The following is a 26,752-nucleotide window of genomic DNA, read 5'->3' as shown; positions in this document are numbered from 1 at the left end:
TGGCTGCAAGACCAATCTGAGTATGGTGGTCTGAGTGACATGTTCCCCATAGTTTTAGGCATTTGACTGTTCGTTTTCCAGTTTGTGGTGCTGTTTGGGGAGGTTTAGGAGGTGTGGCCTTGTTAGAAGAAGTACACCACAGGGGCAGGCTTTGAGAGCTTAAAGACTTAAACCATTCTCAGGTAGCTCTCTCTTCCTGCTCTCAGTTCAAGATGTGAGCACTCAGCTTCCTGTTCTAGCTGCTATGCCTGTTGCTTGCCACCATGCTTCTCCACTACGGCTGACTCTTAACTGGCTGGAACTGTAAGCCCAGGTAAATGCCTTCTGTTAGTTACCTTGGTCACAGCATTTACCACAGCAATACAAGAGTAACTAGTATACTGGGTTACCTTGTGAGATCCTGTCTCATCCATGTCCCCCATAAATACGTCAATCAAACAGTCAATCATGGTACTGACACTAGAGCATGTTTTATTTTGAGACAGATTCTTGTTCTATAGCTCAGGTTAGCCTGGAACTGGTGGATCTCGTCTCTCATTTTCCCAGTTTGAACAATGAACACCCAGCACCATATAGACTGGTATAGGAGATAACATAGACTCAGGGGATGCAGAGATCACAGATAGGGTCTGCTGCAGTGGCTCCTTTCATTCCAGCACTCAGGAGGCAGAGGCAGGTGGATGGATCTCTAAGTTCAAGGCTATCCTGGGCTACAGAGTGAGTTCCAGGTCAGCCAGAGCTACATAGTGGGGCCCTGTCTCAAAAAACAAAACCACAAATGGAAGTGACTAGAAGACAAACATGTGTTTGTGTGTGTGTGTGTGTGTGCGCGTGTGTGTGTGTGTGTGTGTGTGTGTGTAAAGGTGTGCTCATAATCAAAGCTAATATTTAGACTATTCTAATCTAATACTTCTGTCTTTCCGAAGGCGAACAGCAAACAACAACAGCAAAAGCAAAACAAAATCATCACTGAGCAAAGCGACAGATCTCGCCCGCCTGCATCTCTCTGAACTCCACAAAAATCGAGTGCCTTTTCCTAGGTCCCTGACAACTGTCATGACTTTCTCAATTCTCCATTCTCTTCTAACTCACCGTCATGTTTTCAGGCTCCAAGTCATCCCCTCCTATTAATTACGAACTCCCACTGAGTCTGGATTACCCTACTCCCTACTTCCCCTTCCTTAACAAGTCCTGTGCATCTTCTACAAACACCATCTCCAGGCACATGGGACAGGTCCCAGCGTGTCTAAGCCAATCCAGTGGCCTTATCGTCTTTGCTGGGGACTTAGACAGAGACATGGGACATACTATTGGTCAAAAAGTTTCTTGGAAAAGGATTTCTTCTTTCTACACAAAAAGGGGAGAAGCAAAGATTGCCTTTCTTCCTTTGGATAGTGTGGGTCTAAGGTGTGACCTCCGAGCTCTGTGACCATCTGCTAACATGAGACAGACTGGCTTGCATGATGCTCTGCTGATGGGCAGGTGTGGGCTGCTCCTCAGGCTCAGACTCAACATGGAACTGGAAAGCCTGAGAGGAAGCTCTGGGTTCACTGAGGTGGAAGGGGTACTCACTTTGTTGAAAAGGAGGAGCTTTTGTTTCCCTGTTTAGGATAAGCAAGGGAGAGGGGAGGGAAGTAAGGTGTGGAGAGGAGAAGGGAGTCAAGGAGTGGAGGGGAGGAGAGAGGACAGGAGAGCCATTACAGAGTAGCTGGGGTAGGGAGCACAGTATGAGTTAGTAAAACCTTGGGTTAATTTTCCCCTTCTCCTGGAAAATACTGGCATATGATAGACTTTATACCTAGAATGAAAAATATATATTAATAAAATTCATTAGATAAGATCTCATATAACTCAGACTAGTCTCAAACTCCATACATGGTTGGGGATGAACGAGACCTTCTGACCCTCCTTCTTCCACCTCATGGATGCCAAGACCACAGACATATCCTACCATGCCCTGTATATGTGGGGCTGGGGATGGAACCCAGAGGGGTTTTTTTGGTAAATGCTAGGTAAACACCCTACCATCCCAGTCACAGGCTTACATCAACATTTTGTCATGGGATAAAACAGAAATGGCGTTTCTGTTGTCCTCAGGAGCACAGAGGCTGGAGGACCTCAGCTAAGACTCCGGCTAAGAATTAACTTAGCTCTGAGACATCCTGTCTCGTTCCATGAAACCATGGTGACAATGACTTTTCCTGAGCCTCAGTTTCCTCCTTAAGCCTGCCTCAAAGGTGTAAGATAAAATACAACTAACAAAACTAAACTTGATGACTAACTCCAGTCATATGAAATGCGGTTGTCTGGAACATGAGTAGGTAAGTCTCAACGTGACACTTCTCTTCATTGCCCACATCCTTTAGCTTCCTGACTATGATCCTTGAAAATTACTTGATAACTTTTTTTTTAAATTAAAGGCTGGGGAGATGGCTTAGTGGGTTAAGTATCTGCCTTTGGATCCCTAGTACCCATGTAAAAAGCTGGGCACAGTAGTATCATCCCAGCCATTGGGAGGCAGGCATAGAAGGAACCCTGGGGCTGAATGGCCAGCCAGTCCTGGAGCTAAAGATTCAGTGAAAGACCCTGTCTCAAAAGAATGCAGTAGGGGGTTGGGGATTTAGCTCAGTGGTAGAGCGCTTGCCTAGCAAGAGAAAGGCCCTGGGTTCGGTCCCCAGCTCCAGAAAAAAAAGAAAAGAAAAACAAAAAAGAATGCAGTGAAGGGGCCAGCACGAGATAAGCCTGCTAATAAAAGGCCGATTGTACAAGTATGCCTTCCTGAGTTCAATGCCCACAATCTGCACCTCAGGGAAAGGTAGGAGGGAATTGATATCACTAAGGTGTTCTCTGACCTCCACACGTGCTAAGTACACACACACACACACACACACACACACACACACACACACACACACACACACACAACTTAAACAACAACAGCAACCCATAGACAACTTTAAAGCTACTTCCCTAACTTTTCCTGAGCATTCTATACCTTGAACAGTTTCATGAAAAGTACAGGCTTCATCCATGCCCAGGCACTCTGGGCCATGATAGATCTGAGAGATCGAGTCATTCAGAGATGAAAACCTCAACAACCGGTTGTGCCTTCTGTCATTCCCATGGCTGAAGATCTGACAGTCTATGGTGTCTGCAGTTGATGAGGAAAGCATGCTGAAGTTTGGCTTTGCTGATGACTTTCTCAGAGTAATTTGATTTGAGGATACGTTTCTTTGGACCCCAGAGGGAACATTCTCCACTTCTATGATGATTTCATTCACTTGGTCGTCTGACAGCATCTCTTGCCTACGAAGACTTGTTCTTCACAGGGTTGGTCATCAAAGGTCTCATAAGCACTCAGACTGCCATGGTTGGGTCCTCCAGGGAAGAGCGATGACATCGGGGAAAGGATACCTCATTCACAAAGAGCTCCACACAAATTACAACATGTCTCCTGCCTCTGTCCCTGAGGGGGCTCCTCAGGAGGAGACACGTTTCCCTACAGAGAATTCTGCCTTGGTAGCTAAGTGAGAAATTTTAAACAGAACCCTTCATTAAAGACAATGGGGTTCTAGAAACAGAAGGTGGGAGTCTTCTAAATGACCTGTAACCATAGGACAAGGTTTTCTTGTCAATTTTATATTCATCACTTGCTATGTATATTTTGGGGGCAGTGAGATGGCTCAGTGATTAAAGGTACTTGTTACCAAGCCTGATGACCCATGTGTAATCTCCACATGGCGGGAAGACTGAACTGATCCTTCCTGCAAGTTTTCCTTGACCTCCACACAAGACCCTGTGGACACTGATAACTAAAGTCTTCTATATAAAACCACATGAGTTCATAACATTAGCATTATCTCCCGATCACCTCAGGTCTGCCTTCTACTGTCTATCCTCTTCACACCTGCAGAAGCTCTTGGATAGACACTGCTCAGTTAGAGCCTCCCAGTTTCCTCTGCAGCTAAGAGTAATCATGTGACCCAGTTTTAGCCAATGAGAATGCAGCCTTTGGGACCGAGTTTTCAAAAGAGTTGGTTTGGCTGGCCTTCCCCCCCCCCCCCCTTCACCATCCTTCTGCTTTTGTGCCTTCTTGTTTTGAAAACAAGCAGACATTAGTCGGCTAAGGATGAGGGAGGGAAACTCAGTCCTTGAGAGGATCTTGGAAACAGCTTCTCTATCGAATTACTCTCTCAACTCTTCCCGCTTCTTGAGAAAATTAAGTATCACTAAGGTATTGCTCTGCCCCAGGGCCAGAGACCTGAACAGAACTATTGTACAGACCTGATTTTCAAGTGACCGGGACCAACATGCTCATTTTTTTCAGTGGGCAGAGAGATGCTATGATGTCCTCAGTCCATTGCCTCCTATTACAAGTCAGGATTGAACAAAAACTTCTTAACTCCTTCCCACGGTGGTCATTAGCATCGCCTGACTTTACTGAGGGTAGATACTTCAAAGCAGTGGTTCTCAACCTTCCTGATGCCGTCTGCGACTCTTTAATACAGTTTCTCATGTTGTGGTGACCCCCAACCCAAAATTGTTTTTGTTGCTACTTTATAACTGTAACTTTGCTATTGTTATACATTGTAACGTAAATATCTGTGTTTTCCAATGGTCTTAGACAACTCCTGTGAAAGAGTCATTTGACCCCCAAAGGGGTGGAGACCCGTAAGTTGAGAACCACTGCTTTAGAGTATGCTATTCCGGTTTTCACAATTACCCCATTTCAGAGCTAAAAAAAAACCCCTGAGGCTCAATGGGGATGGGTGGTGGTGGTGGATTTTGCCTAAGGCTAAGATGTCAGAGATCAGTTGCATTAAAGGTCCAAACCCAAAAAGAAGAGTTTGAGTACTTCTCCTTTGTCTCCTTCTAGAACAAGGTGCTAATGTGCATTAATTCATCACTCATTCGTAAATTAGCAAGTATGTTGAAGTCTGGTCTTTTGCTATGTATTGTAATGCTAAATACTGGCCCCCAGTACTGGTTGCCTCACATACACCAAGTGATGCTATGTAACCTTGCTCCTTAATTTATAACTATTGGTTGAATAAAAATGCCAACAGCCTGTAGCTGGGCAGAAGAGAGGCAGAGTTTCGGTTGCTATGCTTGGGGTCTGAAGCAGAGACCACGAGAAAATCAGAGAGGTGAAGAGAGAAGACGCCATTGGGTAAGTTAATTATGAGAACTGGCCACGAGGACTGGCTAGTTGGAGTAAGAGCGGTCCAGGTGGAGTGTGGCAAGTCATATCACGGAGTCATCAACAGGAAAGTGGACAAAATAGCTTTGAGGGTTGATATCTTCCCAGCTCTAGTGCTGTTAAGACTAATTATTAAATATAAAGACTTTGTGTCTTTTATTTGGGAACTAAGTGCTCAAAGGTGCTCAATAAATTTTTACTACAAGTATTTATTTACTAGTGCCTGCTCTGTGCCAGGGAGTTCTTGAGGCATTAGCAGAATCTATAAGAGTGACACATCAATTAATTGACACGAGATTTGAAAATCAGAGAATAGGGAGATTAAAAGCCTACCTTTGGAGCCTCTTCCTCCAACCACATGCTGGTTGGACAGAGCAGTGTAATGATGTTCACTGTACAGCTTTCCCTCAAAGCCAACCTGTGCTCCACTGCCAGACTGTAGAATTTACCTCCTGCAAAAGTTACACCCTAGCCTGGGAAGGTTCTGGAAGGACAAGTCTGGAATCTGCTCAAAGGATACTGAGCAGGCAGACTTTAGGTTGCAGAGTCCTTTGATTTGCACTGTAAGAACCCATCTGTTTGGTCCCCTGTGTTCACAAGCTTGCCCTTGGGATGGCCTTCCCTAGTGTCTCTCTGACAGTTTCCATAAGCTCATCAGTCTCTGCCTTTAATTAAAGCCTTTCTTGCCACACACAATATTTAGATATTTAGAGTATCCTAATACTTCAAAGCCTTCGACCTTTCCGCAGAGACAGTTCAACGTATGCTTGAAGGTAACCTTGAGGAAGTGAGTTAAAATCCCAGTATCCACACAAGCACTTGCCTCCTGTAACTCCAGGGTTTGGGAGACAGAGATGGGATATAGGAATCCCAAAAGCTCCCTTGTATGAGGCTAGGAAGATGCTTTAGTTGTTAAAGTGGCTTTTGGCCCAGCCTGATGACCTGAGTTCAGGTCTGGGCTCCAACACAGTAGAAGGAGAAAACCAACTCCTCCATGTTTGTCCTCTGACCTCCATAGTGAGACACACACACACACACACACACAAATAAAATAAATAAATAAATAAAAATTTAAAACATTATTTAATTATTTTTGTGAAAAGGTCTCATGATGTTGCCCTGGCTAGCCTGGAACTTGCTATATAGACCAGGCTATCTTTGAACTCATAGGTATGTGCCTGCCTCTGCCTGCAAAATACTGGGATTAAAGGTATGTGCAGCCACACCTGGCCAAGATGTAATTTTAAGGTGGTGGGAGGGCTTCACTTCAATTTGTAAGTTGAAGCAATCGGAAGATGTCAACTCCTGACTTCACATAAGCACACACACACTCAAACCTTCGTACATACATTCACACTACGTATGCAAACATACAAACAAGAGGAAGCCTCTGTCTCCCATTGGTCTACACACTTCTAGTGACATACACATGCCAACCTTGTGGAAGCTGCCTTATTATTTCACAATTTACTTTTGGACTTTGTCCCCAGAAACACAAGCATTAACCTCGAGATAGGTGGCCCTGTTTTGTCATCTATGATTAAATGATTGGTTCAAGTGTGGACATGTGTTCCTTGTAGCACTGGACAGCTAGGGAGAGAGGAAAACCTTCAGAGGGATATCTACACTGAGGGGCTCCTGCAGATCTGATGGCCTGACCCTCATGTCTGTGAAGGTCAAGTTTAAAGAGAAGCTGAGCCAAGCAGAGGGGAGCAGTGGATGAGTAAGAATCCAGGGGCACCCAGCCCTGGCTTCAGACTCTGAGGCAATGGTTTTTATATTCAACGAACTGACCAGCAAGAACCCCTAACCTACCTGTGTGTTGGGCACCATATGAGGAAGTGGAAGCTATTATGACTTTCAGGTCTTATATTTTCCTTCACCCTCCCCCCCTTAAGTCCATACCTTCCTTGCTAATGAATTAGGTTTCCATTATAACGAGAAGATTTTTTTAAACGTGTGTATGTGTGTTTGTATGCACCTATGTGTGCATGGGGCACTCGCCTGTATGAGTGGGCACATGTAGAGACCAGAGGTTGATGCCAGGATGTCTTTCCCCTATTGCTCACCAGCTTATTTTCTGAGACATGGTCTCTCAACTGAACCTGAAGGTTGGTTCCATTTTCACTAGACTGGCTTCCCAATGATCTCCCAGGATCTATCTCTGGCCCCAGTCCAGTGAGTTACAGATATTCAACATTGCACATAGTGTGTGTGTGTGTGTGTGTGTGTGTGTGTGTGTGTGTGTGTGTGGGTGTGGGTGGGTGTGGGTGTGGGTGTGGGTGTTCTTGGGATTCAAACTCAAGTCGTCATGGCTACACAGCAGGCACTTTACCCACTGGACCATTCTCCCATCGCTCAACCAGACGTTCCTAGTGAAGATATCATGATCCTTACATGGGGAAACCTGTATTATCTACAAGGAAACTCTGAGTGGTAAGGTTAAAGGATAGTGTGTGCTGATCACTCACAAGACCCCAGGTTCAGTCCCCACAGCAGAAGAGGGGAAGAAGGTAGAGAAAGATAAATGGATGGACAGAGGCAGGGAGAAAACTCTTAATAAATGAAGCACTACCATATCCATTAGAAGACCAAGGGTCTGGATGAAGTGCAATTTCTATTACCTCGGTTGCCTTGAGCCCAGTCCTTCCCCAGGGCTGATGTTTTAGTGATGATCCATTAAGACTTTTACCTTGGGGTGATGTGTTCCAATCACGTGCGCACAGCAACAGGTTTCTATCTGGACAGACAGGACTGCTTCCTCTCATGTAAGCAGGGTTCACTGCAATGAGGTGGGAACATGGCCAATCAGTCCTTCCACACAAGACACTGAGGAACACACGATGGCTGACTGTGCTTACAATGGTCACAAAGGGTCCCCTAAACCAAGATTTTGCCTTTGAGGTCCTAGGAGATCCAAGACTAAGAGCTTGGGTAGAAAAAAGGATTAAAATACAAAAATCATACGATTAAAACTACTTAGGGGCTGGAGAGATGGCTCAGTGATTAAAAGCACTGGCTGCTCTTGTAGATGACCTGAGTTTGGTTCCCAGTTGATGACAACTCACAGCCACCTACCCCCTTTAGCTTCTGAGGGCACTGCACATACGTTGTGCACAGTCACACACATAGGCAAAACGCCCATACACATTAAATAGAAATAAACAAAAACTCAAAATATTTTTTAAATAAAAATTGTACTTGTGATTCAGCACAAAACAATGCTCGGGTAATTGATAAACACATTTCACAAAACTCTATTTTCACTACATAAACTCATGTTTACATACTTAAATTTCTATCCCACTCTCTAGCTGCACTTGTTACTCGTAATTGTACTATCTCACTCTGTAATGGATTGAACTTGTTAGTTAATAAGTTACAAGTCACATCGAAACTGCTCGTATAGGTAAGCACAAAGGTTCCTTGAACCCTTAGTGTTTTGTGACGCATGGACCAAGTATGGCCTGATTTTCCTAGGGACAGAGTCTGCTCCCTGCTTCTGTGTGACAGTGTCACGTAGCGCAGGATATGCTCACATGATCCATGTCAAGAACAAAAGGCAAACCATCGAGAATACTGGGCTCCCTAGCTTCTTGCTTGGGAGTAAGTCTCAGCCCTGTTATTTACCAGCTGTTTCCCCAAACATGCTACTTAACATCTCTGAGCTTCGCTGTCATAATCTGCAGGGCAGGGATGGCAATCTGACTTGTACACAGGACTGCTGGTAGAGCAATCTGTGAAGACATGTGAAATGGTTCAACAAGCCTAGAACACAGTGGACTCCTAGTACACACTAACCAGAGGGTGCATCCTGGTACCTTCCTGTCTGCTGCTTTCAAAATCGTTCCCAGCACCCCCTGCAGCGTACGAAGCTTCTGCCTGTGCCTTATAGGACCAGCATCCTGTGCTGTTCTTAGCTGGTCGGTCCTCTGCTTCTCTGTCCTTCCCTCTTCCTCTTTTTTATCCTCCTCCTCCCCTCCTCCCCTCCTCTCCCCTCCCCTCACACTATTTGATCCTTAGTGATGACACTTGGCTGCCTACACACCAAGTTCTATGTATGTAAGGAGGACACCTGCGGGAGGAGAAGCTGGTGCTGCTTCACTGTATCCACTACCTTTTGCTTCCTTGCTGGGACACTAATGCCACCTGAACACGTACTTACCATAGCCATTTCTAGGATCACCTGCCATCCCCAGGGATGCCATTTCAATGCCTTCAGGGTAATCTCCATCCTCTCTCCCTAGTATGCCAAAGGAGCCACGACTCCTGCAAGGAAATAGGGATCAGGTTGAATGTGTTTGACTGAGCATCTTTAAATTCCCAAAGCACGGCTACCTTTGTGATGGCCCATTTTATTATCACCTTGCCTGGACTGAGAAGGCCTAGGGAATTCATAAAGCACACATCTGGGAGTGTCTGTGAGGATCATTTCCAGAGAGGATTATCTAAGGGGAAGACCCTCCTATAGGAGGGCAGAAGTGTGTGTGTGGGGGGGCACAAATGGAACCAAAGGGGAACCAAGAGAAATTCACCTGAATGCATATTCTTTTTTTCTCTCTCTTTCTCCCTCTGTGCCTCCCTCCCTCCCATTTTCTCTCCCTCCCTTTATCCCTCCCTTCCTTCCTTCTCTTTTTCTTTCCCCATCTCTTACTTCTTGGCCACTAGGATATGAAATGTTTTACTTTACACCCTCTGCTCCACGATGGGCTGAAACGTCTGAAACCATAAGTCAAGATACATCTTTTCTTTTCTTTTTCTCATTTAGCTTCTGTCAGTTTTTGCTTTTTGTCTGTTTGTTTATTACAGTGGCAGAAAGTCTCACTAGCGCAATCCCGCTCTATCCAGCCATATCAGGGTGACAATTCACTCATCCATCCATTTGTGCATCCATCATTTGTTCACCACTCACGTGTACCCCATCTATCCATCTGTTCACCCATGTGTCCAGTCGTAATCCATCCATTCATCTGTCTTGTGAGGCTGACTGAAGGCCAGCCTTGTGTCAGCTGTGAGTTAGGCACTAGGAATACAGAGAAAAGACTCTGAAGGCGCCTCCTCCCCTGCACAACCCACTTTAAAATACAGCTGTGAGGTATTCAAGTAGGAATTAGGGGGTGTCAAAAGACAGGCTGAGGGTTCAGAGAAAGGATGGGGGTTTCTGGCTGGGGGTTCTGAGAAGGCTACATGGAGAGAATGCATATCAGAGGAAGCTTGAAGGACTGATCAGTGCAGTCTGAGGGCACACTGTAAAGACAGGTGGGAGGCCAGGGAGCATGGGTGTAGGAGCGAATGCTGCAAAAACCAAGGAACTGAGGGCTGAGGAGATGCTCAAGGGGGCAAGAGTGTGTGTGTGTGTGTGTGTGTGTGTGTGTGCGTGCGCGCACACACGCAAGCATGAGGAAGTAAGTTTGAATTCCCAGCTTCACAGAAAAGTTAGAAGTTACGATCCCAGCATTGGAGGGCCGAAATAAGTGGGTCCTTGGGGCCTATTGACCCCAACCTAGCCAAAACAGTGAGCTTCCCGTTCAGTGAGAGGCCAGAGGAAGACACCTAAAGTCCTCCTCTGGCCTCTACATGCACAAGTATAGGTGTACACACACACACACACACACACACACACGCACACAAAAATGCACACATACACACATACATACACACACAGACACACACATATACACACAGACACACACACACATACACGCACATACACATACATACACACACATACACACACAGACACACACACATACATGCACACATGCAGACACACACATACATACACACATACACACACATACATGCACACATGCAGACACACACATACATACACACACAGACACATACATATACACACAGACACACACATACATACACGCACACACAGACACACACACATACATGCACACACACAGACACACACAGACATACACGCACACACAGACACACACACATACATATACACACACACAGACACACACACATACATATACACACACAGACACACACACAGACACACATACACAGACACACACATACATACACACCCAGACACACACACACACACACACACACACACACACATCACGAGAGAACATTTAACCTGCAGCAATAATGCTCAATTTTATATATATCAATACATGGACCTCATCTTAGACAATAGAATCAGAAGCTCAGGCTAAGATGTTTTATTTTTGTATTATTATTGTTGTTGCTGTTATTGTTAATATTATTTTTGTTATTATTATTATTTTATTGATTTTTTGAGATAGGGTCCTAACACATAGCCCAGGCTGACTTGAACTTGTCTATATTCTTCTGCTTCTGGTTCCCAAGTTATATCACCACCACCACCACCACCACCACCATCATCATCATCATCATCATCATCATTAAGATAGGGTATGACTATATGGCTCTAGCTAGCCTGTTACTCACTATATATAGCACATTCAGACTCACAGGATCTGCCTCTGTCTCCTGAGCACTGGGATTAAGGATATAATATTAAGGATTAAGGGATATATATATATATATATATATGTGTGTGTGTATATATATAGATAGATATAGATAGATATAGATATAGATATAGATATAGATATAGATATAGATATAGATATAGATATAGATATAGACATAGACATAGACATAGATATAGGTATAGATATAGATATAGATCTCAGGTCCCCTGGAACTGGACTTTAGGTGGTTATAAGCTTGCATCCTGTGGAAGAGTGGTGTGTGCTCTTAACCACTGAGCCATCTCTCCAGCCCTGGTTATATCATTTTTAACGGCCTCTAGGTAGCAGAGTAATTTTAATGAGCAGTCAGTTAACTGGCTTGGCGCACAGGCCGGAGGTAGAAAGGGGACAGGAGCAAGGCCAGCTGGTCTGGGGCTGGCACCTTGTTCTGGTGTTGACCCTGTACTTCTTTCTCCCAGTCTGTAACTAAACAAGTCGAGCCTCGCCCACAGGATAGGAGGACCCACGAGAGATGGGAAGAATGGGATGCTGGGATCAAGGGTGGCTCAGACAGTCGGAGGTAATGACACCTGTGGCCTGGGCCTGTGGGTCCACTCTTTAGGTCCTGAAGGCATTTATGTGGTAGCTGCATACCAAGTCCTGTGTCCTTGTTCCTTGACACAAATGCAAGACACTGGATCTTGTTGTTTCTTTCTTCTTCCCTTTCCTCCCCTTCCCCCTCCTTTCTTCCTATCCTCCCTCTCTCCCTCCTCCCCTCCCTCCTCTCCTCCTTTCTCCCTCCCTTTCCCTCTTCCTTCCTACCTTCTTTTGGGAAAAGATCTCACTATGCAACCCAGTCAGGCCTTAATATCACAATCCTCCTGCCTCAGCCTTCCAAGTGCTCAGATTATAGGAATGTATCATCACCTCTAGGATAGCTATTTTTAAAAAACACTGAAACTGTAAGTATTATAATTGAAATGGTACATGTAAAATAAGACCTGTATCAGTTAAAATTCCACGCGGTAAAATGTGTAGGTTAGCAACAACAAAAAACTCACTGAAGAAATAAATATTGTTGTTGACATGACCTTTAGAAAAGTTAACCCAGGAAAATCAGAGTTGGTCCAGCTAGGGCACCCAGCCAACGCTTTGAAGTCTAAATCAGTATCTATAACAGTGACTAAAAATGGCAGATGCTAAAGTCCTTTATCCCACACAGATGGGTGAGCTGAATGCCCAGTCCTCAGCTGGTGGCACTGTTTAGGGAGTTTCTGGAAGTTTTGGGGAGATGAAATCGGGTAGAGGAAGGGGGTCACTGAGACTGGGTCCTTGGAATGGAGTCTTGTCTCTGCACCTCCAACCATCTACCTGGTCTCACTCTCTTTGCTACCCGCTCTCCAGGACACGAACTCTCTCCTCTGCCACACATTCCTGTGGCCATGATGTTCTGTCCAAGAGCATGGGACCAAGACACCATGGGCTTGAACTCCGTGATCTGAAACAAATGCCTCATCCTGTGAGCTGTTTGCATTGGGCATTTTAGACACAGTGACACAAAGGTAATGAATATGTGTCCCTAATTGAATCCACTAGACCAATGTCCCCTGGCATGCTGAGGGCCCCCAACGGGGGATATACTTGGACTTACCTCCCGATGACTCCCAGAGTCTTAGAAGGACTGTAGACATCGCCCTCTTCAGCACCAGGATAGTCTGGCTTTCCATAAAAGTCGGGAGAGTTTGGTTGGTTCTCGGCACCTGGGTAATCAGGTTCCCCCAAAGAGTCTGGGTAGGAATTGATTCTGGACCCAGCATAGCCTGCATTTCTTCTGGAGCCTGGCAGGTTGGAATGGGATCTGGGGCCAGAATGGTAAGAGTTGCCTTGAGCTCCAGGGTAGTCTGGCTCTTCCAGATCCAAATAGCCTAGATTGGTTCTAGGACCTGTAGAGTTCACACTGCTTCGGACTCCTGCAAAACCAGGATGACCGTGAGAGCCAGGGTAGTCAGGCTCCATAGATAAATCTGGGTGATAGGATTCGCTCTGGAAGTCATTATAGTCTGGCTCATAGTCTGGCTCATAGTCTGGCCTGGTTCTGGGATGTGCGGAGCGTGGGTGACACCTGGTATTTTGATAGTCTGCGTCACTCGGAGATCCAGGATAATCTGGTTCTGCTAGGGAGTGGTGGTAGTCTGGATTTGTTCTAGAGTCCGAAGAATATGGGTTTCTTCTGGGGTGGTGGAAGCCTGGATTGTCCAGACACCCTGGGAATTCCAGATCATCTTGAGTTCTCAAATAGTTCTGCGTGTGGTTCTGAGACCCTGAATAACCAGGGTAGTCAGGATCTTCCATATAGCTGCTATTCTTGTGGAAGGAAGACATGATGCTGCAGAGTCCTCACCCAGTCATGTTAAAGCATCACCGTATCCGTAGCAACTCAGGGACCTTTTTTACTAACCTGAAAAGCCAAAATGGAAAGGAAAAGTAAGCTATTTTTCTTCCTTCCTCGCATAAATTGCCTGCTTTTTCCCACTATCTGATAACTAGGTTCCGAGAGCAGCGACTGAGTTTTGCAGACTCCCCACATCTAGGATGAAGCTATGAGGGTGCCCAACGGCAGGCCAGCAGGAGCATTATCTACAGTTTCCGGGCCATGCAGTTGAAGGATTGAAGCCATTCCTTCACATCCCAACTTTCTACCTCTGTGGGCTGGAATGGAGCTGGTGCACTGCAGTCTTGGGTCCCGAGAATGACAGTGCTCTCTGTGGGAACAATAGCGCAACATATGGAGAGTTGAATGGTAAGCAACTCCCCTAAGCAAAGCCATCCTAGCAGCACAGACTACAGCGGGGAGAGAATAAGCCTCAGTCTTTTCTCTAAGTGCTGATACCTACAGAGGCAGTTTTATCTTACGGAATACAACTGCATGATTGGGGAGAGGGAGGAGACCTGAACCAAAGATCAGAAGGAACCAAAGAAAAAAAAATTTTTTTGAGACAGAGTCTCACGTAGCCCAGGCTGGCCTTGAGCTCACTAAGTAGCAAAGAATGACCTTGAACTTGACCCCAAGTTCAAGAATTACAGCATACCACCATGCCTGGCATAAACCATCCCAGGCTTCTGCACTAGACAAACGCTCTACCAGTTGAACTGAACCCTAGCCCAAGGAACCAGAACATCTTTGAGCTGCTTGTTTTCTAGTTTGTCTGAAGCAAGGTCTCACTGTGGAGCCCACGCTGATCTGGAGCTCACAATGCTCCTGTTCCAGGCTCTCGAAGGCTGGAATTACAGGTATGGTCACTACATCCAACCTTAAACTCTTGGATTGCTCTGTTTCTAGGGTTAGCACAGATCAACATGAGTGAACAAAGAACGAATAGTGTATGAAGATGAGACAGAAGACTCGAGTAAGGACACCAGCTAGGATCCCTTCCTGTTTGAAAATGTGACTTTAGGAGCTGGAGAGATGGCTCAGTGGTTAAGAGCACAGACTGCTCTTCCAGAGGTCCTGAGTTCAAATCCTAGCAACCACATGGTGGCTCACAACTATCTGTAATGGAATCTGATGCCCTCTTCTGGTGCGTCTGAAGACAGTGACAGTGTACTCACATAAATAAAATAAGTAAATAAATCTTAAAAAAAAAAAAAAGAAAATGTGACTTTATAGTTCTGGGAACTCTCCAAGTGGGGTGCACTCTCCAGTCAAGCGATAAAGTTTTCTTTAGATGTCCTGGAGACCTGCTCTGCTGTTTCCCTTCTCTGGCATCAATGCCTTGATTTCCCCCCCAAGAAATCCTCCTATTCCCACTTACTGCAGGTGGTACAGAAACTGACTGCACCAACCAACAAAACAAACAAACAAAGAAAGAAACAAACAAACAACCCCCCCCACAAGAAGCACGTGACCCAGCATGACCAATCAGCACCCACCATCCTCTTGCCCACCTTGCTCGGCTCAGGACTGGGTTCATGAGCTCCGTTAGTTCTGAGGGGTCTAGACTAGGCTTGCTGAGGTAAAGGCACTCTTCTTCCAAGGAGGTTAAAGGCTCAGCCTAGAGCTACAAGAGTGGTATCAGTGTGGGTAGAGAAGGAAATAATAAGCAAAGGAGAAAGTAAACAGGAAGAGCTAACAGGATTTGTTGCTCAGTTCATAGCAGGAAATAAGGAAAGTAAAACTCAAACACATCTTCCCAGTTTCAGGCCTGAATGACCAGGTAAATGGAGATACTTTTGAAGAAGGAAGTAGAAGATTTTTAAAGCTTGGCCAGCTTTGACTACTTTATCTCTGTGTAAATGACATAGGTTAGGCTTTGAATAACCAAAGCTTAAGAAAATATTAACTTTCTGCTCTAGCTATGCCTTCAGAAAGTTTGCGGGCCAACTGGATTCCAGGTAGCACAGCACCCTGGGAGTCAGTTTACATCCCCTCTCTTCCTTCCTGGCATCCATTTCTCTCTGTTGTGGAAACCGTGTCTCCTTGGGTAGGATCCCTCCCCGCTGGGAGCCCTGTGGGCTGGACCTGATTGAGATTCTCTTCTTCCAGGCACAGTAACCAGATGAGGGCCTATCACCCAGCAGAGCTGACAAGAATCAATCTTATGAATTTAGTTTGTTTGGCTGAAGCCTAAACGTTGCCCATAGGGAGAGAGCAGGGCCAAGACATACACAGAGAGAAGAGTGTGGTGATGTACGCAGCGCCTGGATGCAGCCATGCCTGAAGGCAGACAATCACTACACACTGTGTCACTGTATTCCTTTTCTGACATAATTTAGAATTTGGTTGCTAATTGCTGATGAAAGAACCCTTCGCTACTATATGACCTTTGCAAGTGGCTACATTTACACACCCTGTGGTGCTATAAAGACCCTGCTGTGTTTCACTACTAATTGTTTTTCCTTACATGGTTTGGAGCTCATTTGTTTCCTTGTAGAAATTACCAGGTCTATGCTATGGATTTCCAGGGTCCACATAAAACCAAGGTCTTATATACAGCAAAGCCAAGTAAGACCTAGTACATTCAGGAAATAAAGATAGATAGATGTAGACAAGCCCAAGAGAAATAAGTATATCCACCAAAAGATGACAAGTCATGTGACCCCCACAGAAACAGATCAGGGCACCCCAAGGGTGGAAACAACTCAGGTGCCATTCAAGAGCAGAACAAGGAAATGAATTGTGGTATTCTCATAGCACGAATCGCTATACAGCAATTCCTTTGCAATCCGAAGTAGCATGAGTAACTCTGACAGATAATTGGGTTAACACAAAAGAGCGTACACTGTATAAACTCATCCTAGTTCAAGAGTAGGCTGTAATACATGTCGATTTTAGTCAGAATAGTGGATGCAGAGAATGAAAAAGATGAAAGAGATGGCCAATGGCTAGGACGTTCTATGAATGCTGGGTTATGATCTTCTTCTTGGGTGGGAGATGCCTTCTAGAAGTATAGATATGTATTTATCAAGTTATACACTTAAGACCTGTATATGTATTTAACTGAAAACGGAAAGAAAGGCTGGAGGCGCAGGGGCCAGGATGCTTGGGCAGAAGCAGGAAAATTACAAGCTTCAGGCTAGCCTAGGCTACATTGTGGTTGAGGTCAGCCTCAGCTATCTATCAAGATTCTGTCTCAAAAGAAGAAAGGAAGGAAGGAAGGCAGGAAGGAAGGAAGGAAGGAAAAAAGGAAGGAAGGAAGAAGAGAGACAAAGTACTAAAGTGATACTAAAATGAAAGTGGTTAGGAACTGCAGCACTTGGTGTCAGGTAGAAAGTCTGGCATCCACATGCTGGGGGGTGTGGTGGGACAAGGCCCTTAGGCTCTCTGAGTCTGTCTGTGTAGTCACCTAACACCAGCAGTAACATCCTAGCACCCATCTCCAGGCAGCCATCAGGAATTCCTAGTGAGCACTGTTTGTGTATGTGTAATGAATCCCCAGGCAACTTCTAGAAGAGTTAACTATGGACTAGACCAGGAAATGATTAAAAAAAAAAACAAGAAAAAAAAACAAACAGGCAGTGCCTTGTAACAGGCAGGAGAAGGAGCAAGCCCACACAATTCCTAGGCTGTCATAGTGACAGTAAGAGAGAACTGTTTGGTGTTTTTGTAAGATGGGGTCTTACATAATCTAGGTTGACCTCTAGATAGTATGTAGCCAAGCCTAGCCTTGAACTCCTGATCCTCCTGCCTCCACCTCCTGAGTGTTAGGATTATAGGAATGTAACACCTTGCCCAGCCTAGAGCTGAATTTTGCTTTAAGCTTCTTATTAGCCTAGACTACAAGGAAATCGGTGTCCAAAACACAAGGAAATCAGTGTAGGTTACATGACACTCATCGTGGGTGAGCAGAGCTGGCTTGGCCGGGCAGCCATGCTGCTGAGGATCAGTTTCTGAACAAGTGTTCCAAGAACCCTTCTAGAAGGATCAGATAACAGAGTGAAGCCATCAGCCAAGGTCAGAGGCTGACGACCTCAGGAGCCTAAAGTCGAAGGGACACCAGGGTCCCCTCCAGGCCACTGATGTGAGAATCTGCATGGTGCTTGTATGCAGCCTTGATGAAGAGTGAAACTATGCTAACCACGGAGAGAGGTGTGCAACTGGAGATCATTGCATTAAGCAAAAGAAATCAGACTCGAAGAAATATCAGTGGGCTAGAGAGATGGCTCAGTGGTTAAGAGTACTTGCTGCTCTTCCGGAGGACCCAGGTTCAGGTCCCAAGACCTACATGGTAGCTCATAACCACCTATAGCTCCAGTTCCAAGGGATCTGATCTCCTCTTCTGGCTTCTGTTGGCACCAGGTATGCATCTGGTGCACATACATTCACCCAGGCAAAACACTTATGTACATTAAAAGTATGTTTTTAAAGAAAGAAAATATTCAGATATGGTGATGTATGTCTTTAATCCCAGCACTCAGGAGGCAGAGGCAGGTGGATCTCTGAGAGCTCTAGGCTAGCCTGGTCTACATAGTGAGTTCAAGGACAGCCAGGGCTATGTAGAGAGAGACTCTTTCTCAAAAGACCTAATTAGTTAATTAATTAAAAAGAAAATAAACTCAGGCATAGAAATGCATGCCTTTAATCCCAGCACATACGAGGCAGAGGCAGGAGGGTCTCTGTGAGGTTGAGGCCAGCCTGATCTACATAGCAAGTTCCAAGTCAGTCAAGGCTACATAAGACCTTTCTCTATAGACAGACAGACAGACAGACAGATGATAGATAGATAATCACATTTTCTCTCACTTATGGATTTTGGGTTTTATGGAAATATACAAAATTATACACACACACCGTGCATGGAAGTAGAAGCAAGACTGTCTGGGAGAATAGAGGGTTTAGAGGGAAGAGCGGGCAGAAAAAGGATATGGTGGCAAATATGGTTAACATACATGGTATATTTTGTAAAAATATCTTACCAAATCTATCACTGAGGACTTAAACACATGCCAATAAAAATCCTTCTTAACGAGAATACTAGAAAAATGACTCAGTGGCTCTTGCAGAGGGCCTGGGTCCGATCGCCAGCACCCGTGTAACTCCATCAACCGTCTGTAACTCCAGTTCCCAGGGATCCAATTCACTGCATGCACATGGTACATGGACATACATGCAGGCAAAACACCCACCCACACGCATAAAATAAAAATATTTTTATCTGTCCTTCCTAAAGAGAAAGGAAAATCCACTAGCCGAACATATCCACCTGCGTGGAATCTTGTCCCTTAGCGCTTACTTTTCTCACTGTGTCCCTAGTTACAGGACATTACATGTCCCCAATGCGATGTGGTCTGCAGATGCCAAGGGGAACTGCTGACGTCACAGATTCTATAAAGCAGGCTTAGTAAACTAATTTACTTTGTTGACTGACAACCTGCTTTACATAGCCATGGGGTTCAGTGTGATGTCTGGAGTTGTGTGTACATCTGGGGTAATGATTAACTTAGGGCAATAGCACATCATTATCTTAAATGCCAATTGTTTCTTTAGGTGAAAACACAAAGAATCTACTCCTGGCTGTCCCGGAACTCCCTCTGTGAACCAGGATGGCCTTAGACTCACAGGGATCATCTGCCTCTACTTTCCAAGTGCTGAGGGTAAAGATACGTGTTAAATGTGTGTTGGTATAAAGAAGTTGGATTTCTTGCCCACTCCCGACTGCAGGCATCTTCTCAGTAAGGGGGAGAGAATCTGAGAGGAGCCGGGAGCTGGGCAAAGGGTAAATATAATCAAAATATATTGCACAAAATTCTAAAAGAACTTAGAAAAATTATATATATATGTATATTTTAAAAAACTAAACAGAATAAAATTAACTTTTTAAAAAAGTCTTCTTGAAAGAAAACATGATAAATGTAAGTGAAAAGAGGCAAGAATTTTCCCAATTTATCGTCATTTAAAACAAAAGCCATTTGTGCAAACGTCAGCTGTCACAGCGTGCTGTCTGGGGAAAGGGTGGTGAGGAAAATGTCGAATAAGCTAATATCATGACTGCCTCTCTTCATCAAACCCGAAACAGGTGACAAAGGCTTCCTAGTAAATTTAATCAGGGAGCAAACACACCTGCTGGGGTTGAGAAGTGCAGTTTAAAGCCTCAAAGCAAATTCAGTAAGTTGTCACTGAAGTCAAATAACCATTCGTTGAGGCAATAAAAGGGACATGTAAAAAGCCCACAGTACTGACTGGATGATTGGCCCCAATCCCCACTCCACTTGCAGCCTGTGAAGACTGGCTGACAAGGGGCCCGGAGAGGTGGCTCAGCTGGCTGGTCTCTCAAAGGACCCAGGTTCAATTCCCAGCACCCACATGGCTACTCACAATGGTCTGTAATTCCTACTTCTAGAGGATCTGACACCCTCATACAGACAGACAGACATGCAGGCAAAATACCAATGCACATAAAATAAAATTTAAAAAATTTAAATCATTTTTAAAAAGTCAGCTGAAAACAGGATAGCACCTCCCTTTCTACCTAGGCCCAGCAGAGAGCGCATGGGCTAGGAGATGGCTCACTTGGTAAGGCCCTTGCCTTGCAGGCATAACCACCATGTGCACCCCATGTGGGTGTAGGGGATGGGAGGGGGGGACCAGGTGGAGAGGGAGGGAGAAGAAGCTGTGATTGGGATGTAAAGTAAACAAGTAACTTAATTAAAAAAAAAAAGCCATGTGTCACCAGTGGCATAGCTGTTGGAGCCGCAAAGACCCAGGATTCTCTGGGGCTCACTAGCCAGTCAGTCCTGTTTGACAAGCTCCAGGCTAGAGAGAGACTGTCTCCAACAGTGAGGTGGATGGTGCCTGAGTAATGTATGCACACACTTGTGCAACACACACATACAGAGAGAGAGAGAGAGAGACAGAGAGAGAGAGAGAGACAGAGAGACAGAGAGACAGAGAGAGAGAGACTTAAATAAAGGAAGAAGAAGGGTGCAGAGGGTTCCCGACATCAACCTCTGCCTGGACATCTGTCACTCAGACCATGCATGACAGCAGAGGTTTCCACTCTCATTCCACATTTTTCACTGGGCTTGTGCCTGTGTGGGTACTGTGGTCAGTATAGAAATGATGGGTACTTAGACCGCTGGACCTCAGCGCCGTCACGAATTCTCCAAACGCCTTCAGTTTGGAATTAGAAAACGTCCATGATGCAAACATCTTCAAACAGCAACTGCAAACAAGACCTTCACTCGCATGCAAGCACTTCCTGGTAGTTAAATATTTGCAAACTCAAGATCTGTGGGATTTTTCAGAGAGCATTTCTGCCTCTGAGTCAGTCCTGGATGTCGCCAGTGTTCAACACTTCCCACCCCACCCCGGAAACAGCCACACTATGGTTTCAGTGCTGCTGTGTTCAGGTTGGGAGGGGAGATGAAACTCCTGGGGCCTGCGGAGATGACTCGATGAGGAAAATTACCTTTGGTAACCACCAACCCTGACAACCCGAGTTCCAACTTCAGATCTCATGTGGTAGAAGTGGAGGGAGAGCTGACTCCTCCAAGTAAACCTCTGACCTCCACACATGCGCTGTGGCACACGGACACAAAAAATATAAATAAGTGTTCAATGAATTAAGTACTCTCTAGCAAAAACGGTTATGCCTCACTTTTTAAAAATATTTTTCATTCTTAAAGGAATTTATTGAGTTTTCTCTTGGGATAATCTTCCTGTGCACTGTGTAAGGACTGTCTTTGTATTAATCAAGTGTTGGTTTCTGTGCCAGCAGAGTGCTGAGTACTGTCCAGACTTTGGTATTCTTATTCTTAGACATTCTTCTCCATCATTTTTCAATTGGCTTAATAAAAATCTGATAGCCTTTGGCTGAGGCAGGATAGGAAGGTGGCGCTTCCAGGCAGAGATAGAAATTCTGGAAAGAATCAGGTGGCATCAGGGATGGAAGGCAAACATGGAGAAAGTCAGATGTATCGACTGAATGAGAAGTGGAGTCCATGGAGAATGGACCACATGGAAAAAGTGGATTAGTTTAGATGGGGTTATTAAGTTATATGAGCTAGTTGGGAAGCTATAAGGCCTAAGCATTCACAAATAAATAAAAAGTCGCTGTTATTATTGGGATCTAGCAGGCCAAGGCAATCCAGTGATGGATTCCAAGACATGTGTTTACCTCTTGAAAGGTATTTTTATGAATGCAAAGTGAATGTAAGCCGTTTGATTCATAAGTTTAGCTTGCAAGTGAGAAGGAGAAGCTAGAAAACGAAAACTCAGGTGTGATCACAGGAAGGACACCCCGTTAGACACAGCAAAAGCACACCAAGATCTCGAGGGAGGGACACGATGCCGTGTACCTTAATCCCAGGGCTCTGGAAGCTGAAACAGGAGGATGCAGCACTTAAGGCTAGTCTGAAATAGAGACACCTCGCCTCCAAAGGACACAAAGAACTTACAGACAGAAATGGCAAAACAGCCAATCCCATCAAACCTGGGGACAAGTAACCCTTGGGTCTAACTGGGCTGCTGCATCAGTTTTCCTCAGGGTCTCCAGCACTGTGAACTGGAGTGGACCCTGCTCCCCATAGGCGTGCATCACCAGAGCCTCGTGGCCATGTATGCCCGTCTTCTGTCTGTGTCTTCCACCATGTCTTCCTGTTATTGTGCTAGGTAGGAAACCTCCAGTGTGCTGGGCAAGCACTCACCCACTCAGCCCTCCTCCAGTCTTTGAATGAACTTCACTGACTCCTACTTGTGATTCTAGAATCAAGCACCGTCTAATTTTGTAAAATAGAATACCTTTTCTAATGAGCTGAGGGGAGATTGGCTTGATAGCCAGGAAAAGGCTGAGAGAAGCAGAGTCAGATCAAAGAGTGACTGGTCATAAAGTTACTCTCCTCGCAGAAGTGGAAGAGAAGGACTATACAGGGAGCGTCTAAGAACCCTACAATTTCCTGAGCAATAGAGATCATGGGAGACTCTTTCTTTTCCTTTCTTCCTTTTTTTTTTTAAAACAATGTTTTAAAATTTTAAGTGATCCCTTTGTATTTATTTATTTATTTATTTATTTATTTATTTATTTATTTATTTATATGAGCATTGTTTTGCCTGCACATATGTCTGTGTGAGGGTGTCAGATTCCCTGAAAATGGATTAACAGTTAGTTGGGAGCGGACACGTGGGTGCTGGGAATTGAACCTGGGCCTTCTGGAAGAACAGCCAGTGCTCTTAACCTCTGAGCCATCTCTCCAGCCCCAGAGTCTTTCAATCTAAACTTTAAAATTCAGGTCTGGGGCTGTAGCTGCTTTGTAGAGCATTAGCCTAGTGTTCTCATTGCCCTGGATTTGAACCCTAGCACTATAAAATTTATTTCATCATCATCATCATCATCATCATAATAATAATAACAACAACAATAATAATAAAGGTACTATATGGTCTCTGAACAAAGTTCCTGACAGAGCCACCCATGCTCGGAAACTTTCTGTTTGACTCTAATGTGGTGACTCTTGGGGTGACAGGTCAGCAGCTTAGAGCTTTCAGCCTCACCCCTGTTGTCCTAGATGAGGACACAGGCTGCAGATAGTAGGATTGTGCTTATGCAATAAAAACTTCACACCACTCCCTTAACTCAGGGGCTCCAGGAACTTACGGGTTCAACATATTAGGCACTGTGTGGACAGCATACTTCATTGGTGCCATTCATCCACAGGGAGAGAAAAGGAAGTGCCTGGCCTAAATACTTCACCCTGTGTCCCCTTCATCTGGTTGTTGATCAGAAGGTTTTTCATAACCATCACTATAAACTGATAAATAAGAGTGTTTCCCTGAGTTGTATAAGCAGTTTCAGCAATGACTAAACCATCGAAGGAGTAGCAGGAAGGTCAGAGGAAGCTCAGTGTCAAAGCTGTCAGGAGATGTGCTGTCAGTAAACTGCTTCTGCACATGTGTGAGGACCTGAGTCCGGATCCTCAGCACCCTCCCAGTCAGACATGACAGTGAGTCCACTTCTGTTCCTCACAAGCATATGCATATGTGATGCGAGCGCGCACACACACACACACACACACACACACACAGACAGAGAGACAGACAGAGACAGAGAGACAGACAGAGACAGAAAGACAGACAGAGACAGAAAGACAGACAGAGATAGAGACAGAGAGATAGAGAAAGAGACAGACGGAGAAACACACACACACAGAGAGAGAGAGAGAGAGAGAGAGAGAGAGAGAGAGAGAGAGAGAGAGAGGAGGGAGAGGAATTTTAATCCAGCAACATGGCAACTCTGGCAAGGCTGTGATCTGGCTGGAATACAGATATGTCCTTAGTATATACCTTTAAGGTAAAATTAGTTTGTAGAAAGAAGTATCCATGTTTGAAAGTGACATCTAATTGAGGGACAGAGGAAGTGACAAATCAGAGAAAGATATGGTAGAATGAGTTTGAGGTAGGATAAGCCCAACTCTCTTAAGAGCAGCATAGGAAAGTGAAGCTATTTAAGAGCAGCACAGGGAAGGAGGTCAGTCAGGAGTCAATGCAGGAAGTGCAGTGTAGTGGGATTGAGTTCATTCCTGAGTTCACGCAATTCAGTGCAGGGCAACAGAGGTGGTTGAAGCCAGAGAATAAGAAGGAGCCAGAAGATTAGAACTATTTGCCAGAGTTAGTTCGGGGCCAAGGTCAGCAACTCAGTGAGAAGCTGAGAGAAGCCAGGTTGGATCAGTCAGCTTGGAGAGGCGTTTGAGCCAGAATAGCTGAGTTGAACCAGCCAGCCAGAGTTCAGGCAGAACTAGATAAGGTGAGCTTATTCAGCAGTAAGCCTCCAAGGTGACAACTACATCAGATGAATAAAAGTTACTTTTACACACACACACACACACACACACACACACACACACACACACAGAGAGAGAGAGAGAGAGAGAGAGAGAGAGAGAGATTGACCACAAAAAATGTTTTCTAATGTATTTAACATTAAACTTAAATGAGGCTGTGTATCGGGGCCCACAGAACAAACCATCATGGATTCATAGAGTCGTTGACACCAAAGTTTTACATCATTAAGCCAAAACTTCAGTGTTTGGTCTTCTAAAAAATAAGGAGAGGTGATAGCCAATTCCCCAACAAGCCACTTTCAGCCAACAGGACGGGAAAGGCCCCTCTGCTCCAACCTTTTTAGGGAAAGTAACTTTGGAACGACCAATCAATCGCTTTTGTTCCATTTTTGGCTCTCCCAACCTTTTTCTGGTTATCATGCACTCAGCTAGTCAAATCTGAGGTGTTGCCTGCTTCTAGAACACAAACACAAGTCAGTGAAGATCATTCAAAGATGGAGTGTTGCTTAGTGGTCCAGCATTGGCCAGTCGCATACTAGTCCTACGCTACACAGCTAGTGCAGCAAAATTAGATAAAAACATCAAGAAGACGCTGGCAACTTATTGCGTTGTATATTTTAGTCAGGTTTGGTGGTGTAGACCTGTGGTACTGGATGAAGTAAGAGGACCACAAGTTCAAAATCAGGCTGGACTACAGAGTAAGACCCTATTTTTGTTTGTTTGCTGTCTGAGACAGGGTTTCTCTGTGAAATAGCCCTGGCTGTCCTGGACTTGCTTTGTAGACCAGGTTAGCCTTGAACTCACAGAGATCTACCTGCCTCCTGAGCGCTGTGATCAAAGACATGCGCCACCACACTGGGCACAAAACCTTATCTTAAAAGGCGATGGGGGGGGGGCAGATAAGATGGTTCAGTGCATAAATGAGTATGCCACCAAGCAAGATGACCTGAGTTCAATCCCTGGGACTCACATGGTAGAAGAGAACCAACTCCCAAAAGTTGTCCTCTGGTCCTCTGACCTCCACATGTGCGTCACAGCTGTACAAATAGATAAATAAATTTGATTTGAAAATGCATAAGTGTGTGTGTGTGTGTGAGTGTGTATATACATATAGGTATATATCTTTCAAATAAACTCACTGTAATTTTGTCTTTTAGCAGAAGCCTGGATTAGTCACTTGCATCTGAACTGTGGTACCCTGTGGGACTGAGCCCTTAACCCAGGGATGCTGCACTAACTCTAGGTAGAAAATACTGGCGCTTAACTCAACTATGGGCCAGCTGAAAGAATTGGCCAGTCCTGAAAAGCCTTGTACCACCCAACCTAGGAGTCTCTGTTGAGACATAGTGGGAGTTTGGACTTCCCAGAGCCCAAGTTTCTGTGTGCCTTGCCCCTCTGTGTCCATAAGCAGGACCTCAAAAGCACTCAAACATCAACAAAGGTGTTTAGTCTGTTGCCAAAACACTGCAGGAAGCTGGGCCTGGCACTGAGCCTAAATCCTGAAGCCCTTGCACAAACTCTGACCCTCCCAGGGAGCACTTCTCTCCTCTCCCGTCACAGGGTAAGCCACACTCTCCTGCGGGTGCCCTGAATAAACACCAGGACAGGCCCCCATGGCATTTGCTGCTTCCTTCTTTGGAGTCCCAGCCGGCCAGCTCCATGCTGACTGCAAGAAGCATTTCTTTAAGGGAATCCACCTGTGTCTACTTTTGGAGCAACATCAACCACGGCTTCAGCATGAGGAAGCACAGGAGAAAACTGTTTTCCCATCATTCAAGACACATAAAATATTTAACTGCCACAGTACATGAAGGTG

General features: G+C 45.1%; 1 protein-coding gene across 4 annotated transcripts in view; it reads right to left on the bottom strand.

The window, feature by feature from the left end:
* Tmc5 (transmembrane channel-like 5) overlaps window positions 1-26,752 on the bottom strand; it is an 84,578-nt gene that overhangs the window by 46,826 nt on the left and 11,000 nt on the right. For 2 of the 4 annotated variants that reach the window (XM_039085213.2, NM_001401626.1), the window contains 3 exon segments: window positions 13,316-14,122; window positions 9,366-9,469; window positions 7,893-7,982 (listed from right to left, as the gene is read on the bottom strand). In XM_039085213.2, coding sequence (XP_038941141.1) covers window positions 7,893-7,982; window positions 9,366-9,469; window positions 13,316-14,046 — 925 coding nt within the window. In that variant the 5' untranslated portion in view covers window positions 14,047-14,122. 4 annotated transcript variants of the gene reach the window in all.

This window comes from Rattus norvegicus, chromosome 1 (assembly GCF_036323735.1).
Source record: "Rattus norvegicus strain BN/NHsdMcwi chromosome 1, GRCr8, whole genome shotgun sequence".
NCBI lineage: Eukaryota > Metazoa > Chordata > Mammalia > Rodentia > Muridae > Rattus > Rattus norvegicus.
The sequence above is the reverse complement of the archived record's forward strand: the minus strand, read 5'-3'. Positions and strand labels throughout refer to the sequence as shown.